Source organism: Metopolophium dirhodum, chromosome 6, assembly GCF_019925205.1.
Source record: "Metopolophium dirhodum isolate CAU chromosome 6, ASM1992520v1, whole genome shotgun sequence".
NCBI classification, from domain to species: Eukaryota; Metazoa; Arthropoda; class Insecta; order Hemiptera; family Aphididae; genus Metopolophium; species Metopolophium dirhodum.
In genome coordinates, this window is record NC_083565.1 from 38,641,431 (window position 1) to 38,661,106 (window position 19,676).

The 19,676-nt window shown below is 30.9% G+C and overlaps 4 protein-coding genes across 4 annotated transcripts; 1 reads left to right on the forward strand and 3 right to left on the reverse strand.

The window, feature by feature from the left end:
* Positions 1 to 2,256: 2,256 nt before the first annotated feature.
* LOC132947800 (uncharacterized) lies at positions 2,257 to 2,799 on the reverse strand. Its single transcript, XM_061018031.1, has one exon. It carries the CDS (start codon positions 2,797 to 2,799, stop codon positions 2,257 to 2,259), a length of 543 nt encoding a protein of 180 aa, XP_060874014.1.
* A 2,936-nt stretch (positions 2,800 to 5,735) lies between these two features.
* LOC132947801 (DDB1- and CUL4-associated factor 12 homolog) lies at positions 5,736 to 8,266 on the forward strand. The gene is made up of 6 exons (XM_061018032.1): positions 5,736 to 6,125; positions 6,751 to 6,954; positions 7,010 to 7,306; positions 7,520 to 7,700; positions 7,894 to 8,045; positions 8,105 to 8,266. Exons 1-6 carry the CDS (start codon positions 5,736 to 5,738, stop codon positions 8,264 to 8,266), a joined length of 1,386 nt encoding a protein of 461 aa, XP_060874015.1.
* A 610-nt stretch (positions 8,267 to 8,876) lies between these two features.
* LOC132946399 (52 kDa repressor of the inhibitor of the protein kinase-like) lies at positions 8,877 to 9,554 on the reverse strand. Its single transcript, XM_061016390.1, has 2 exons — positions 9,075 to 9,554; positions 8,877 to 8,990 (listed from the first exon to the last, which is right to left on the reverse strand). Exons 1-2 carry the CDS (start codon positions 9,552 to 9,554, stop codon positions 8,877 to 8,879), a joined length of 594 nt encoding a protein of 197 aa, XP_060872373.1.
* A 35-nt stretch (positions 9,555 to 9,589) lies between these two features.
* LOC132947802 (zinc finger MYM-type protein 1-like) lies at positions 9,590 to 11,099 on the reverse strand. The gene is made up of 2 exons (XM_061018033.1): positions 9,678 to 11,099; positions 9,590 to 9,607 (listed from the first exon to the last, which is right to left on the reverse strand). The coding sequence occupies exons 1-2, from the start codon at positions 11,097 to 11,099 to the stop codon at positions 9,590 to 9,592; spliced, it is 1,440 nt and encodes a 479-aa protein (XP_060874016.1).
* Positions 11,100 to 19,676: the final 8,577 nt, after the last annotated feature.

Sequence of the window (19,676 nt, forward strand, 5' to 3'; positions counted from 1 at the left end):
ACTAAATTTAACCTCAGAATTTCAAGTTTTATGCCGTTATCTTAAAAAGTAGAGTAAATCGACCTATTATGAAACTTGATGGTGAGAACATTAACTGTGTGTTGTTGAGGTTCATTTCCCTGGCACCCCCACTTTTGAATTTCGGAACCGAACCTAGTGCATTCGATTGTTTTTGTTTATTCCGAAAATGTCGTCGTTTGTTCCATCACCGTTCCCGTCCTATAGCTGATTAACCGTAGGGGTGCCAAGGAAATGCCCACTAGTTTAATTTAAGCCCCCTAATTTTTTAAATATATTCATTCTTAAATCCATAATCAGTCACTAATAATAAAATTATCAGGTTAAAAAAATGTAATTTCGGGATTTTTTAGCCAACTCGATTGTCAGTGTACAAGCATGTTGTTAATCACCATTTACAGTTATAAGTTATAACATTTTACAATATGTGATTTATTTTTTCTTATAGTTAAAAATAAATGATAAATTTGCATTAATAAATATTGAGTTGTATATTGTATTTGATTTATCAAGTATTATTGTTTCACTGTGGATTATTGAGTACCAAACCAAATGTTTTTGTATTATATAATTTCCTTAAAAATGATTATAAGTGGTGAGAGGGAGTAGGGGCAGAGACATTGTTGTTTTTTTAAATTATAACCCTCCCCCCCCCAAAAAAAAAAAGTTGTTTAAAGTGCGCCTATGATAGTATGTATAGTTACAAAATACAATAGCAAATATTTAAAATTGTTAGTCCATAGTGCTGTTTGGTTAGAAAATTTTTGAATACTGTAACGATTATCGTAATCGGCATCGTACATTACTCCCTACGTTGAGCACGGCTAATATGCTGAGTGTTCGTAATGACAAATGTGTATATATGTATGAAATATATATTATGCTGACGCGATGTTTAGCTCACATCGTGCAAATAACCGACTGGGACGCCTGGCGGTAGTCAGTTATGATAGAGTCTACAGTGAGGTAGTCGATAGAATATAGTCGGCGGTTGATAGTTGGATGGTCAAGAATGAAGAGTCATAGTCGGTGGTCGATAGTGGAACTCGAGGGCTGACCTGAAGAGGACCTGCGGACGACCAGCTCAACCCACATTTGGACATCGGCACCCACGACACACCATGGCCCGATCGGTAGCCCGGAGTTATAATTTATAAGTATACTTTCGATGTTGTAACTTGTAGTATATAATAATAATACATTAATATTCAGATATACATATATATATATTACGTTGAGTACTTGCTTCACATAAGGTGACCTTGATCCCTAGTAATAATATCACACACCGAGGTCGAGTCTCCGAGACCTCGTTAATATAAACAGAACGACACCGGAACGGGTAAGAGCCCAGGTGAAGAGGAGACGTTACAATACCATTCGACTGAGTTCAATTTTCACTGGTTTTTGGTTTGACACAATCTGTTTAGATCTCGGTTATTTTGGTTTTGACACAATTTAACCGAAATTGATTTTTACTGTTTTGCCCATTTTCAGTTACACTATAATGAAAAAAAAAACTATTATAATATATACAAAATGTCTTTTGAAATAAATGATTTTTTTTTAATTGTTTTAAATGTTGATCGATTTAACTCAACACTAAATTCAGTTAAAAATTTTTTTTTTTCCCCGTTTTGAACCGACAGCAGAGGAGGGTCTGTTTGCACAATACTACTCCTCTGCTGCCATCGTTTATTAGTGAATAACAATTATCACACTTTAATTCACCTACATATAATATACATAACACTAATAATTATCAAGGAGATGGCCGACTGATTTTTCGCTCTTATTCTCGGCCCGATGTTGCACGCACCCACCAACCTGGAATCTCGTTCTGCTGATTTTGAGCCTCGCATCCTGTTCCTTGCAGCTAAGTATGCCTTCAACCATTTCATAAAAGGCCTGCGTGGCGCGCTGCGAGGCAGTCTGTATTCGATCGGGATATGTATTATGAAGATCGGGACATCGGTGGGACCACACAGCAGATCCTATACGTCACTTGGAGTGACTTTTTGGTTGCCTATGAACCCGTTCACTGTCAGCCACATTGATTCCCAGTGACGACAGTCGAAAATTGTGTGTTCGGCCGTATCCATCGGGTGCTGGCAGTAGGGGCAAGCCGTGTCGGAAGCGCGCTTCCTCTGGTGCAAATAGTACCTGAAGCATCCATGTCCCGTAAGAGCCTGAGTTAAGTGAAACTTGAGGTCTTTAGGGGTCATCTCACCCATCTTATCAAGTCTGGGAGGATCTTACGCGTCCAACTGCATTTTTGCCATGCCTCCACCTACTGGACCAGTCAGCGAGCAGGATATCGCGTTGATCTTTCCGGATTTCACCCTTAGAACCCAATATATCTGAGTCGTCCATTTTGCTCTGAACTCCTTTGCGTTCCAAAGCGAAAAGATCACCCAGAGGAGTTCCCGTGAGGAATAAGGCTGCCTCAGCAGAGACGGTGTGGTATGTCCTTGTCACTTTAAGTGCCGCCAACCTCTGGGGCCGAATCATAAGTTTCCGAAAAATAGCGTACTCTGTTCCTCTTTTTGCCCATGTCGATGAGGCGTACAGTAACCTGCTGTTCACCACTGACATTAACATCGCTCTCTTGGATTGAGAGGGCCCTCCGAGGGCCTTGGCCGAGACGGTCCTAAAGTGAGCACTAAAGGTTAAGTGCGGGTCAATATGAAGTCCTAGATATCGCACCTTCTTTAGTAAAGGAACTGGGCGTCTTCCTATTAAGAACACTGGATCCCGGTACGCCCACTTCTTTGTCAACATGATTGCCTCAGTCTTTTGTCGTGCTAGTTGAAGTCCATGGACTCCCATCCACGCATCAATGGCTTCTAGTGTGGGGTTTACTACATCAGCCAGAACATCCAATGTCTGTGCAGCTGCAAGTAGGACTAAGTATCTGCAAACCCAACCAGCTGGACCCCTTCTGGTACGTCCATCCGGAGGATGTCATCATAGAACACATTCCACAGTGAGGGCCCAAGGACCAACCCCTGTAGGACACCTCCTGTGACCGGCATGGTGGTGCTCCTCCCCTCAGCTGTCCTTATGGTATGAACTCTCCATGTACGACCGTAAAATGTTCAATGTGTAACGTGGTAACCTCGCCGTCGAAGAGCCTGATCTACGTGATTCCATGACGTGAAGTTGAAGGCATTTTGAACATCGAGTGCAACCAAGACGCATAGTTCCTGCTTTGGTGAGGGACCATGATTGGCTCAAGTGACCAAATCAAGAACCTTGTTGATAGCGTCCTCAGTGGAGCAATCTCTCCAGAAGCCAAACTGGACTTATTACAGCCTAATAAAGAAATATATCTCCAGACAAGATATTTATGCTTGTGCGCTTCAACTTTTTCACTATACTACCCGTCGCATCAAGAGCTAATTTACAGTATTCTTTATTATAATTATATTTCTGTAAATGAGTGTTTGGTGGTTGGTCCAATAATGTACACACTAAGGGTCATACCCTATATTGTGTATACTGCCTGCCAAAGATGTATGCTTTAATTCTACTTATGATTCTAAAACATTTGTTTTGGTATTTTGAGTAATTTATCAGTATACTCTTGTTTGGCCTTATTTAAAACATTGTTTTTGTACAAATTTGGTGGTGAAGTATAATTAAAATCCATCTCTTCTGTATTTTGTCTTCTCCAATTTGCCGGTATGTCTGTACCATATTATATCAAGTACATAAGTCCACCAATTAAAACAACATTTGTATCAAAATTTAAATTGGTATTTGTCTTTCATTCTTGATATCTTGCCATCGAGGTTACTGAATAAAAATAAATAAATCATAAAAGAGGTTATAATATATGAACTTATGTTATTATAATATTATTATCATTTATATTATAATTATTATAATATTACTATCTATTATATATTATAAATGTAATTTAATTAATTTATACTTATTTAAAAATTGAAATTAAAATGTAAATAATTTATTTAATATATTAGGCAGTCACATACACAACTGAAAATATTTATTTTTAAATTTTTACTAATATTGATATATTATGGTAATTATTTTTTTTTCTAATTGGTATGGACTGTCAAAGCCAACGAATAATATTGAATTTTTATGTAATATAAATGTTATAAATGTAGATTATATTATAATTATGTAATACGGCCGTCAACGAATCGCTGTGTGGAAGCTTAGCATGGTCGCTGCAGTCCAATTTCCCGCACTGGTGTGAATGACAAACCGTGCCAAATTTATATTTTCGTAGGCACGAATCGCCAGGTTTTTTTATATTATTGTAAGGCGCAAATTGCCGAAGATATTATTTTTGCTATGCGTGAATCGCCAAAGTTTTATTATTTAATTGTAATAAATTGTCGTGGCTCAAATGTTATTTAATATTGTTTTAATTGTAGTGGTCGTGGAGGAAATCACTAGTGTTTTTAATATTTTTTTTAATATTTTGTAATTTTCCGTGCGCTAATAAGTATTTATTTTTATTGTTGCAAGGCGCTAATCGTCATTTCCATTATACTATTTTTCCTTGTGTATATACAATTTGTACCTTCCAATTCGGGGTGTATAGATATAGTTTTATATTGGTTATTTTACTTTTTATAATAAATGAATTTTGGTATCGAAACTTTATACGCTTTTATAGCTAACTGTGTATGTTGGTAAGTACAATTTCTACTAATATTATCAAATACATTCAAATACACTTCACTTATAGGAAAAAATGTGCGAAATGTCAGGAAAATACATACAATCTTCCGACTCCTCATAGGGGGGAACCCGCCTAACCATCAGTACGATAGGCGTCGACAGCACTCCCAGTGTTAATCTGTCTTCCCATTACCAGTTTGATATGGTGCCATGTGCTTTTTTGGGGAAGAGAGAATGTAAAGAGAAAAAGATGACATGGGGGTTTTTTAAGGTTATGTCCAAAAAAATTTTACAATATTTGTCAATTTTAAATTTGCATTTTGATTGTTATGCCGGGAATTGGAATACTCAAATTACTCTAAACTTTGCGTACATAATTAATTGTAATTAGAATATAGAATAATATAGATCGTTAATTATTACTAATTAATCATTAATGTTATTTATTACCAATTATAAATTATATCAATATTGGCCCTATATAACATTAAAAACGTATCACTAGTATCACTAACATATTTTCTAGTGATAAGTTCTTATGTCCTATCCATTATTATATTATCTATGGGTATCATCACTTCCCCAACGGGAACACTTGTCTCGTTCTTGTTTGGTGCACCAACGGTCGTCCCCGGGCGATCAGCTGTGATTTTTATTTATGTTCCTTGAGGTAAACAACCGCACTTGCTCCTCCCCCCTACGTACCACCAGCTTGTCGCGCCACCGGCACGTTATGGCTGCAGCGCTTGCAGCTCGTTCTCTTTTCCTACCGACTCCACGCAAACCAGTCAAAACCGTTACAGTTTCGTGCCCATTCCTTCTGCCAAATAGTCAAAATTTCGTATTGTGTAAGTGTAGGCCGTATTGAGTTGCTCCAAGTAGCTCCCGCGTGTCTACACTTACCAAACTAGCATACTCGGTGTAAAGGTAAAGGTAAATACAATTTATGTAGTCACGTAGTGTATATTTCGATTCTCTTTATGAGCTATCGTGACTTTACTCATATTTTTAAAACATAAAATTAATAATTCAGTTTTTGGTGTTATTGTTGTTTTAGAATGACAGAAACAAGGCGCGTGCCAGTATTTGGTTCACGGCCACCAAGTGCATACCATTCCCGACTTGATGAACGTAGCTTACAATTACGTATAGCTGGATTGGAACGGACCAGAAACTCAAATAATCTGGAAAATTTTGTTTGCTATGAAGACTCGGATGAAGAAGAGAGAACAATGCTAAATACTTCTTATAATTTTGTTGATCATATAAGAAGTCGGGAGTATGGAATGCGAGAGTATCGTTCAATAAATACAAACTATGGTACAAGGCATATACTTACACATAACTTATTCAAAGAACGGCCTATACCATTAAAAACAATGAATAAAATTTTTTGTTCACAATGGCTTAGTAGTCATCATATTGCCTTTGGTACAAAATGTAATAAAGTAAGTACACTGAATATACACATATAATTATAGAATTTTTAACATTTACATTTTAGCCATTTAGAAATTATATTCTTAAAATTACTAATAGGCACCTACCATTTAAAATTGAATAATAATAATAACTATTAACTATTAGGTATATAAAATAAATGCGTACAGTTATACTTAACAGTAGGTACCTACAGTTCTATTTAAAAAAAAAAAATTAATTAGGTACTTACATCAATAGATTTTTAAATTATAAAATAATAAGTTTTTTCTTCATTGTAAAATAATATACATTATAACAAGTTAAAATTTTAATCACACAAAAGGTATAGAAGGTATTAGTTATTTTTATTGTTATGGTTGACAAACCAGAGTGGCAGGGTGTTAAAATGTTCACATGCCCAAGTGGAACGATAACAAAGTAGTATCTTATAAAACTAATTTTATAATCTGATCATACAATTAGTAAATAGATATCTAAAAAGGTTGTATTAAATAAAAATGTAGGCACATAAATAAATCATATCTTAATATTATCGACTACTTACATAATACTCAACAAATAATAAGTTGTATTATTCATTAGCAATCGCTTTATTACTTATTACATTTGTTTTACCATTATTATTACTAGTTATTGGTTTATAATGTAAAATCACATGAACGGGACCAAATACCATTGATGAAGGGACATTTAAATGAAGCAACTAATCAACAAAGTGGAATTCATTCATTAAAAATTAATCCATCCAGAACATTATTGGCAACAGGCGCATATTATTCTAATGAAATTGCTGTATATAGGTTGCCAACATTAGATCCAATTGTTCTAGCTAAGGTAAACAACATTAAAAATAAACAAGTAACTGCTATTTACACTATTATTTTATTAGGGTGCTCACAAGGGTTTGATATTCGACATTGAGTGGTTAGATGAAGAGTTTTTTGTTAGTGGATCACGTGATTCTACGGTTGCTTTATGGCAAGTTCAAGACATAAACCAAGAAAAATATGATTGTGATGGTGACCTAATACAACCAGTTACTCGATTTCTCAAGCCTACAGTTATAAGAAGCTGCAAGTCAGCACAAAAAATCCGAGCAATCACATTTAATAAGAATTTAAAAGAAATGGTTACATTGTCACTAAATGGATATGTTGATGTTTGGGATGTAGAACATTTTAGACAAGTAATTGCAATTTCAATTATTATTATTTCTTACAAACGACTTAATTTTTAATCTTATAAGATATATTCTAAATAGTGTTGATTACTTAATTTAGTAGTTACTAATGTGATCCCAAGTATACAAATGAAAATGAACGTCCATTTCTGGTTGACAAATAAAATGTTCGATTTTGAATTGTTTAACTTTTTATTCATATCTCATTTTGCATTACAGATGTTTTCAAGAAGATTATCTTCTCGGTATGAAAATTCTTGCATGGTAATGAAAAATGATAGTAGTTTATATGCTGTTGGTTGCAAATCATATACTCTGTTACTTGATTCAAGAACTTTACATACCATAAAGAAAATTCCTGCAATGGTGTTGAGTAGGGATGTGCAGATGACAAATTTTGGTGAGTCCAAGGCTTGTTCTCTCATAGAGAAGACTATAAAAATAAATTTTTATAGTAATTTTTTTAAATGAAAAAATTAGGACATGCCTATTGTTTAATTTGATCATACAACTTTAAGTATATTTATCAGAGATTTCTGAGTGTAATTTAAATTCATTTATCCTAATTTAATTATTAATTTGTTGTGTTGCAGGAATTAGGTCTTTAAGTTTCCAGGATAATATAATTACAATTGGTACAGGTGTTGGTTTTATAATTTTCTATGATATACGGGCTGGAAAGTACTTAGAATCTAGTAATAACTACAGAAGAAATGTTATGTTAAAAACAAGTACAGGTTATGTTGTAAGTATCATCATTTAAAATTAATATATAGTTTGTTAATTAATACAATTCGTTCTTAGTATGCTAATGAAGATTTCATGGTTCATCAAGGTTTTCAACAAGTCAACTATAAACCTGCAGTTTATACACATTGCTATGATTATTCAGGAACCCGATTATTTTCTGCTGGTGGACCGTATCCAGCTAATGAATGTGGCATTTATGCAGGCTTGTGGCAGTAATATTATTACAATTTATTCAAAAATAAATAAAAATAAATAAATTTGTAGTATTTTCTTAATACATAAAATATTTCTTCTAAAAATGGATAAAATATTTCAGTATTTTTGGAGTGGCACTTATATTGAACAGTATTATTGTACAAGCAAGTTAATTGTGCCATGTACAGAGATGTAAAATTTCATGTTTTTACTGACTTGTTGAAACTTTTCATGCTTTCATGAAACTTTTGATTTAACACTTTAATATACCTTTAATTTGTTTTGTATATGATTCAATAGCTTTTTTTACTCATCTAAATAATATTGTCAAATTATTTAAAAGTCAGTGGCGTATTTTCAATAATTTTTTGGGGGGGGGGTTTTAAAATTTTAAAAAGTCATAATATGATAAAGCTTACTTGTTTCATCTTACTTTGAAACAAGAAATAACAAGAGATAGAATGAATACAAACAATATAATTTTAAAACTGAAAAAATGTCACAATTTTAGTAAAATTAATTTTCAGGATAATTACATCAATTAGAATATCAGTTAATTTGTCAAATAAAATAATAAAATAATTTAAATACAATGTCATCTTTAACTTTACATGTTTCTTCATTTTAAATTTTAAATTGAAAAGGGTAAACGTGTTTTCTTTTTCGCCAGTTCTCCAATTACCTCTGTTGGTGTAATTTTATCTTTTGAATTTATAGATAACATAGCTAACCCGTTTAGTCTTCCCTAAAATAAAAAAAAAATATAGATAATTATTATACTGTTATCTAATTATTTATACTCATACTTTATAAATAAATAAATAGGTACCTCTGAAATAGAATTTCTAAGATAAGTTTTTATCCTCTTCAAGTTTGAAAAAGTTCTCTCATTTGACGAAGAAGAGACCGGGAGTGTAGCCAAAATTTGGAGAAGTTTAAAAATGTTTGGGTAAATAGATATATTACATAAAGTTAAAGCCTCCAAAGCATTTTTTGGTTTATGATTTGTTTGCATAAGTTTTCTTTGCCATAACTTATATTCTGATTCAAATATTATGTTAGAAGATCCGTTTTCCTGTAAATCTTCAATATATTTATCTGAAAGATTCTTAAAGTCTTCGAGGTGACCGTTTTCTTGAAACAAAGAGTCGAAATTCGACAAAGTTACTTGATGGTTTATGAACCTATTGTCTAACTCACTAATAAATTTGTCCAAATAAGGAATAAATATTGATGCTCTGTAAAATTGCTCTGGTGAACTTGCTGGAACATTATTTCTATGAATTTGTCTGTTTGAAAGTCTAGGCATTTTAATTTCAATATCAAAACTTTCAGCTAATATTTTTACTTGTCCAAATATATCTTTAAAAACATCTTCAGCATTTTTTCTGAGATCTTGTAACTCCTGTTTAGTATCATTGGCTAGTATTACTGCTACTTTTAAGTCAATATTTGGATTTTGTAATAATTTTGATAGAGGTAATCCTATACTAAATCCTTTATTTAACACGAACAGAGATACCAAAAATTCTAAATTTAATACAGCGTTTCTAAGAATCCTTGCTTTACCCGATGTTTCACTATCAACCCATTCAGATATTATTTCTAATGATTCAATAACGTGATTATAAAGCTCTATAAAATCATTAACTGCATGAAATCTTTCGATCCATCTTGTTTCGCAACTTCTTTTTAATGTTTTTTTTGATGATATCTCGGAAGAACTTTCAATTTGATGATGTAAAACAGATTTTCTTTTTGGATAAATGAAAAAGTCACGGACTTTACCTAAAGTTGATAAGCAATCTCTTAATTCTGCTGCACTACACGATTTAGAAACTGCCAGGTTTAATGAATGTGCTGAGCAATGTACGTACATTGCCAATGGGTGTATTTTTTTTATGTGTGCTTGAACTCCATTTAATTTACCTGACATGGATGCTGCTCCATCATATCCTTGGCCTCTTAAGTACTTAGTATCTATGCCATATTTTTGAAGATTATCAATAATTAGTTTTGCCAATCCCTTTCCCGTCACGTCAAATGTTGGCACAAATTGTAAAAATTCTTCGCGGAGTTCAAGATGGTTTATTTCAACATACCTTACACATAGAGACACTTGTTCTACCCCCGACACATCTGCTGTTTCGTCTGCTAAAATAGAAAAGCATTTTGATGCATTAACCCTTGAAACTATTTTATCAAGCAATACTTTATTGCACGCTTCAATAATTGCGTTCTGACTTGTAGCACTAGTATATTTGATTGTTCCAGGACCTTCTAAATATGATTTCAAATCATTATCACCTTGAGCCCTGTATCGATGAATTTCTCTAAAATTGCCTTCATTGTTTATTTCGGAATCTGAACATGTTAACATTTTTCCTGAATCTCGATGACCTCTAAGCGCTAAATTTTGACGGCCACACAAAATAATTGCTTCGATTATAGGAACTATATTTTTACGATTTTTCATTACTTCTCTAGCTTTTCCAATGTCAATTTGTTTATCAATCGATAAAGTAGGATTTTTCACCATGTTTAAAAATCTATCTGCATCCAACACACATTTTTTGTGATATTCGAGATTTGAGTGATTTTTAAAATACTCTAACGCATGTCTCCAATTATCATATTTTTTTATGACCAACGAGCCTAGTGACTGATTGTTAATCCCTCCAGAGTATTTGGAAAAAGCTACGCAAAATTTACAGTACGCTCCGTTGTCAAAAGCAGAATATACTAACCAAGAATAGCTAGAAAACCATTTAAATTGAAATTTTAAAAATCTTGGTGTTTTTTCTTTTCCAACCATAACTGCTTTTGTAGGAAAAGAAAAATTTTCATCGGGCATCCAGGTTTTATTTAATACTTCTTGTATTTCATTTTGTGTTAAAACTTTTTTTATGTAATTAAAAATATCACGGGTACTATAATTGACCGAAGAAGTACTATGTTCAGCAGATTCATGAACCAACGAATCAGTATTATTTGACGAATGTTCAATATTTTCTTGGGGAGTTGAAATTGACGTAGATGACGGATTTGAAAAATGACTGTATATTTAATTGTTTTTTGGAAGACATTTTTTGAAATAGTGAGATAGTCAAATAATTCTTATAGATTCAATTTTAAATTAATTTAAAATGATAATAAAATTGTTTGTAAATAAACACATAAAAACATACAGTTAAGTACACAAGTATTGAAGTATCCAGATACAGACTACAGTATAAATATTAAAATAAAATAGTATAACTAATATTATAACTTGATTTATGTAAAGACAACGACAGCAAAAGAACAAGAAATGAAAATAATGCAACGAAAAGATACTATTCAGTACGAGCTTGCACACACGGGCGGCGACAAGCGTATAGGTCCTATCTGTCAATCGATTCTGGGTAACACAAATTGCAATTAAGATAACGCAGCGATATTCCACACCAAAATAACCCAACGGTTTTAGTCGTTTTAGATAGCTATATTATAGACAGTCTATCTACTCTATCTACATCGTTAAATTATTAGAAAACCCGTAATAAAATATTTATTTAACATTTAGTAACTTTTTTTTTTGTTCTGGGGGGGGTTTGAACCCGAACCCCCCCCCCCCCCCCCCCGTAAATACGCCACTGTTAAAAGTGATTTATATATTAATGTAATTTCTTATTAGATGCTGGCCATCTTAATTTTATTGAAATGGTAATCATTGAATACTAATAACAATTATATTGAAGCTGTGTTTAATTATTTATTTTCCTAGTAATTTATTGATTTTCCAATAGAAACTAATGTGAACGTTTAAAACCAAACTAAGACTAAAAATAATAACAAACCTAATATATTTTATGAATAATAAACGGTTTGTCTCGAATTCATGATGAATAACAAAGTCAGTAAATCATAGAAAACAAATTAAATATTACAAGGCAGTAAACAAACTATAAAAACTAATTATTACTAGATAATAGATTTATCGTACTACATAGTTGTAGCAAACTACATATCTTAGTTTGTGGCAACTAGCAAATAAAAATTGAGTTGTAGAAAATTATCATGATAACAATTAAAAGCAGATACCAGTGGTACCATAATACCTACTACAATATTACAATCATAAATATTTAAACTATTGTTCTTTTACCTATCTATTGGTGTATACGTACGATTATGAAATTACATTTTTGATATTGAAAAGTTTCAATACTTTTCATTTCAATAGCCTTGAAACTTTTCAAATTTCATGAAAAGTTTCAGTTGAAAATTTTTGAAATTTTTCAGCCTCACATCTCTGGCCATGTAATAATCAATATTTTATCTAATTGGTTTTGAAGTTGGAACATGAAATACTCATCTTTTATAAAGTATTTCATGTTCTAGGAATAAGAACTAAGAATATACTTGGCTGGAATGATTGTTTTTATCTAATAATTTTATTGAAATAAACTTCTTAAATTTTACAACTAATGTAAAAATAATTAAATAACTTTCAATTTGTAGCTATTGAATACCATGGTTAAAGAAACATTCATTGGTCTTGTATTCAAATAATCAACTACCTACTATATTACATTTTTTTCATTTGGTTTGGTTTTTAATATTTTTTCAAATTATAATTAACAATCTTAGAAATAGAAAACAATATTCATTATTAAAATATTAATATATTCCTTGATACATCAAATAGATTTTCTAGAAATAGTTCATTTATTTAAAAAAATATAAATGGAATGTTTTAATTTTCTTTTTATACATGTGTGTTTTATTCATATGTTAAAATCTTCAGGAAATATTGGGATATACTTTGTTGTACTCTACGAAGGATATTATCGCGGACCCCTTCAGTAGACATCATAGTTTATACTACTTACTAACAACAGGCAATAAACCTCCCCTAAAAATATCCAGGTGACAAAATTAAACTTATCTTTGTTTAATCTGTGAAAACTAGAATTTTGTTGATCGTGGTCTCAGCTTGTTGACCAACAATCCATTATAATAGTAATTTTTTTTTAAAATAATGAGTGTTTTAAATGTCAAATGAATCACCTGAAACCATAGACCCGTGCTTGGAAAGGTCCTTTAAAAAAGGAATTAGTTCATATACATCTCATTAAAAAGGAACTAAATCGTTTCTTGTTCCTGGCTTAAATAATGAACTAGTTCCGTGTACTTCCATCCATAGTACCTAATTAAAAAATATTTTTTCATTCATCAATAATTTCAAAATTGTTTTAATATAATTTGTGGGTAGTAAATAGTAATAAACTGTTTAATTATGTAGTTATTATATTTTTTAAATGTTTATTTGTTTATTTCATAGCAATAAGACCATAGTGACTGACTTGACATTTTGTAAACATTATCAATATTATTATATATTTTCATATATATTATAAGTTTAGTTATACATATAGTTTATTTAATCGACTAAATTTATAAAAAAAAATTATAAAAATTATGCTCTAAATATTATTTAAATTCCAGGAATTTATTGAACTTCTCATAACATTAGCCCCATCATATGTTTGGGCTACACATTTATTTATATCAATCTTACATTTACTTAAAACAACTTTTATGTGACTGAATAATGCAGTTGTATTTAAATCTTTTAGATGGTGTGAACCCCAAAAATATTTCTTTAATTTCACTTTTATAGTAATACCTTGCAACAATAGATAGTTGTTCTGTTTTTGTCATATCTTTAGTTGCATCTATCATTATTGCAAAATATGATCACCTATTTAGTTCTGAAGAAATGTTATTTAAGGTAATACTAGCCATTATATGAATTATTTCATTTTGCATTGAATGGTGAAGGTACTTGGCATTTTTTGAACCACTTATTCTTTTTTTTACCACCTTATCAAAACAAGAAATTACATTCATTAGCTCTAAAAAGTTGCCTCTGCTCAAACTAGATTCATTCTTAAAGTGTCCACGAAACGCAATTTTTTGTAAAGCCAGCATTCTTATAGAAATTATTATACTTTCCATATACTTTTTGTTTTCATTTACTATTATTGCATGATGATTACTTAATTGTGACAATACAGAACTTTAATTTAATTTAATTTTTTTATATTCAATCCACGATAAAGTACTATTTTTATGTTCATAACTTTTTTGTATCTTAATAAACCTCTAACGGACATAGCATTTTTCCAATTATTATAACCAGTACTTTTAAACATATTATCACCATTGTTTCTTAGTTTTAGAGAAAAATGTCTACATGGAAATCAATAAACTGAATTTTCTATTTGACTAGGTATATTCAATCCACTTAAAATGTTCATACTAATTTGATTGAAAACTCTTTGCCTTCTTTGTTCGACCAGTACCATAAACTGTCTTTGTAAAACTCTTTAATATTGGTTGAAATGGTACGTCAACTATTGTTTGGAATATGTCATTAGGTCCAGGAACTTTACCAAATGTTGAGGCTTGCCCAAGTTCACAAATTCTGCAACATGACATAATGGATCAGACATATTGACTTCATCAATACTATCATCACTTGAATAAATACTAAAAAAAAAATTAAAATTAAAAGTATAAATAGATAGGTTGGATGGTATATATGATAATATAATATGAGTGTAGTTCTGCTGTACAGTAGGTTATAAGTGGGTGAGACTATAATACAAAAGTTAAACATTTTACACATTTTTAATTACAAAATAATTATTACATTTTGTCAAAATTTGAACTTTAATTGCTCATAAAAAAAATTGTGCCAATGTTTTTCAACTGCTATTGTAACAATATATCAGGAGCCTTACATTAAATTTTCACGCTTTTTTACCCAACAAATAAAATTTTATTGATATTTATAGAATAAAAACTAAAAAATTTAACACTGACAATGGCCGAAATATTTTCAAAATTGTATTTTGTAAATAAAATAAGAATATAAACATTCAGTGAAATTTTCGTGTATCTACAGTTATTTGTTTTTAATTTACAACAAAATAACATAATCAATACATGAGAAATCGAATGAATATCCAATTTTGTAAAAATATAATCTTCATACGCTCATAAAAATTGAATTTAGCGTTCGGGAGACATTTTTTTTTTTGATAAAAGTAGACAAATTTATGAGGAACCTTGTATTACATTTTCAAATCTTGGATTAAAATAGAAAAATTTTTAGGAAGTTCTAGCTCAAAATAATTTGCACAATTTCGTAATTTTTACGTATTTTGTCAATTTATATTGTGATAATGGATTTTTAATATTTTTCAAATATCATTGTAACAATTTATTAGGAGCCTTGTATTAATTTTTCAAGATTTTTACCAACGAATAAAATTGTATTGACATTCATAGAAAATAAAACTAAAAAAATTGGAAACTGAAAATGTCCGTAAACAGCTTAAAGCAAGTCAAAATATTTTGAAAGTCTTGCGGTGTATAGAAAATGCTAATATAAACTACAAAATTTCATATACCTACATATGGTCATTTGTTTTAGAGTTGCACCAAAATGCAAAATTTATTTTGTCAAAACCCAATTTTCGTACAAATTCTCGGTTTTCCTTATTTTTTTTTTTGTTTTTCTTGGCGCTTTTGAAAACTTATGATTTTTACCTCCTCAATTCACCATTGAACAAGATACTTGAGTTGAAAATCGAAGCATTATTTCGATTTCTTATCGTGTAAACGGACATAAAAAAAAATTTAAAAAATTAAAAATTAATAAAAAAAACACACACACATCATTGTAAAACCAATACATTCATCGCTTCTCTCAGAATCTAAAATATGATTTAAAAAATGACAGAAACGACACTTAGATCATACTAAATTTACAAAAAATTAACATCAGAAGTTAACGATACATAAACATTGTGTTTAAAAATATGTCGTTAAATATAATTATGATAGGTATAAAAAAAAAGGTAGAAAGCTATATCTTATTTAAAATGATATCATAGATATCACACACAACATACAACTATAACCCTATGTATTTAGAATAATAATTTTTTTATTTTAACGTAGCATTTTTTCCTTAATAATATTATTGTTTTTTTTCAATTACCATTATTATTTATTTATGTATGAGTTCTATTTTATTCCATTCTAGAATGCTACACAGTGGAATTTCTGCAGTATTATTTTCTGAATTTTTATGGTCTATTGTTCTACTGATGTCTGATGTAGGTACATTCTTATCGGTTTACATTGTTTAGTATTTATTTTCTGTTTAAATATTTTCTGGGCTTTTTACATTCTGGCTGCTTTCTATTCTGTAATTAAACTTTCGACCAATCTACATTATAGCGGTTTTTTTCTGGAACATTATATGGGTGGGTCCATTAAATTCTATGACGAAAACAGCCGGGGAACTACCGACTGGCACCATCTGGAACGACGTTACTGTAACGAGATAACGGTGATGGCAATTAGAGGTATAAGCACAGATTATTCTGTGGTATAAGACATATTTTAGTATGTTTTCATATTATATACGAATAAAGAATATAAATCTTTTAAAAAAAATAGCAGATATGAGCAATATGGCCCCTGTACCCCTCCTGGATACGCTACTGCTTACATGCAATATAATATATTTTATAGGGTTCGTCTATTGTGGCGGTGCATTATCTACAATTTTGATATAAAATAATATTCTCTGTGTGTGATGACGTATCCTTTGAGTATGATTTGTGCAGGCTTAATTTTTTTTGCAGTCCACACGAGACCGTCCAAATTATACATAATATTATAAAACGTAGGTATTTTTTTGAGATATATCAGTCAAATTTTTGGGCGTAACACGATAGCGCGCCTTTTACCTTTAATATTTGAGCAAACGCAACCAAGATTGTGCAAAACCAATTTTTTGTATTGTTGGAATAAATTAAAGAAATTAACAATAATTTTCCTATAATATCTTTGATGATTTACTTACAATACTAAAATATAGTATATTATAATATATACATGAAACATATACAAATAATACGCAATACAAATTCAAAAAATTTACCAACATTAATAATAACGTAATACGTATATCGTATACCTAGTAGGAAAGATTCTGGAAAGATTCTGGCCCATTGGTCGTTCTTGTCTCTGTTGAAAGTTCAGTTGCCCATAAATACACTGGAAAAGCAGAATCAGATGATATGTAATTGTTCAGTATAAAATCGGCAAATTCAAAATAATCAGCAGGGCTATTTTCAATTAAATAGGCAAACCCATCTTCTGAGGGTAAAAATGCAAGTGCGAAAAATTCTTTCAACCAAATACCTAGTTCAGATTTTGAATTATAGTTTTTTTAATAAATTATTGTCACTTTGAATTTTCCTGAACCAAGATTGGGCTAAATGAAATATGCAGGTCATAACTTTGCAGTTTGGGAAAAAATATCTAATAGCATTGTGAGCACTTTTTTTCAAAATAAAAATAAAAATTCGAATGCTTTAATAAACTTTTCAATTCTATGTCAACCAATTTTAAACATAAATTAATAATTGTATGCCACATTTGTACATAAGTGTCAGTTGATTTTGAAGTTAAAAAAGGTGGATACGTGGATGTCGCTCTGCTGTACAGTAGGTTACAAGTAGGTCATTGTAATGGATGGTGTTAAATTTGAATTCAATGATATAATATCATTGTACAATAAAAACGATTCTGAGCGAAAACGGTCAGTCAGCCTATGATATTGCCAAGTATATTTGATGATATTATTGTGAATAAAGTAATTTATATATAACCTATTTACGGGGAAAATTGTTTTAAATTTTCAATCCTTAGCCATAAAAGTTAAACATTTTATACATTTTTAACTACAAAATAATTAATAAATTATAAATTTGATAAATGTTGTCAAAATTTGAACATTAAAATCTTATAAAAAAAATTGTGCCTATGTATTTTTAATAATTTTCAACTGCTATTAGAACGATATATCAGGAGCCTTATATTAAACTTTAACGCTTTTTTACCAAACAAATAAAATTTTATTGATATTTATAGAAAAAAAAACTAAAAAAATTGAAAACTGACAATGTTCGTAAACAGCTCAAAAAGAGTCAAATTATTTTCATTTTATCGTGTATAGAAAATGCTAATACAAACATTCAGTGAAATTTTCAAGTATCTACAGTCATAGGTTTTTTAATTACAACAAAATAATCGTTACATGAGATATCGAGTGAATATCAATTATTGTAGAAATATGAATTTCAAACGCTCATAAAAATTTAATTTGGCGTTCTTGTAAACATTTTTTTTTTTTTTGATAAAGATAGACAAACTTATGGATAATCTTGTACTACATTTTCAAATCTTAGATTTAAAAAGAAAAATTTTTTGAATTCTCAACTTAAAATAATTTGCTAATTTTCGTGTTTTTTCCGTATTTCGTCAATATTTAAACTTTAAATTCTTATAAATAAAAACTGTGACTAACGATTTTAAATTTTTTCATCTGCCTTTGAAACAAAAACCTAGGAGCCTTCTATTAAATTTTCAAACTATTTTAATCAACAGATAAAATTGTATTGATATTTATAGAAAAAAAAACTAAAAAAAATGGAAATTGACATTGTCCGTAAACAGCTCAAAATAAGTCAAAATATTTGTTATAAACATTCAGTCAAAATTGCATGTCCCTACAGTCATTTGTTTTAGAGTTAAAACCAATGTTCTGTGACAGAAACCCGAAATCGCAAAAGTGCAATCGCCTATAGAAGCATAAATAATAATTATACAATTAGAAAAGGGCGTACTAATAATAATGATACTTTTAATTACAGTCAAATATAAAAATAAGGTACGATAAGCGTGAGGTGGATGGGAGGGCAGTGGTGTGCGTAATCTTCGCCGTGACTCTGTGTGTGAACATGCTGCCCCCTTTGAATGCATCCGGCATTCAACATATTGTTAAAGGACAAAGTTTGACTGTTGGACGTTTGAGAAGCCCGGTTGCAGTCTTGACGGTGGCCACCCTGACGACACCATCTTGTCCTGGATGAACTTCCGTGATCCACCCAAGCTTCCAGCACAACGGAGGAGTTGGTTATAAGGACCAACGTATCGACCGTTAGGTTCTTTTGACCGGTTGACCATTTTGATCGAAGCTGGAGAGTCTGTAGATATTCGTTTTTCCAACGTTTCCAAAAGTGGTTGTGTAGCCCCAAAATTAGTTTCCAGCGTTTATAATGTGACGTTGGTATGTTATCCAAGCTTGGATCGACGTTTGCAGTGCTGGGCATCAGTGTAAGGAAATTACTGGGCGTTAGTGCATCGAAGTCCAATGGATCAGGACTGAGTGCACTCAACGGCCATGATTTTAGTGTGGCTTCGATCCGAGTTAAAAGGGTACTGAGTTCTTCGTACTTGAGTCGATGGAGAACGATAGTTCTGTGAATCAATGTTTTTGTCGACTTCACTCCAGCCTCCC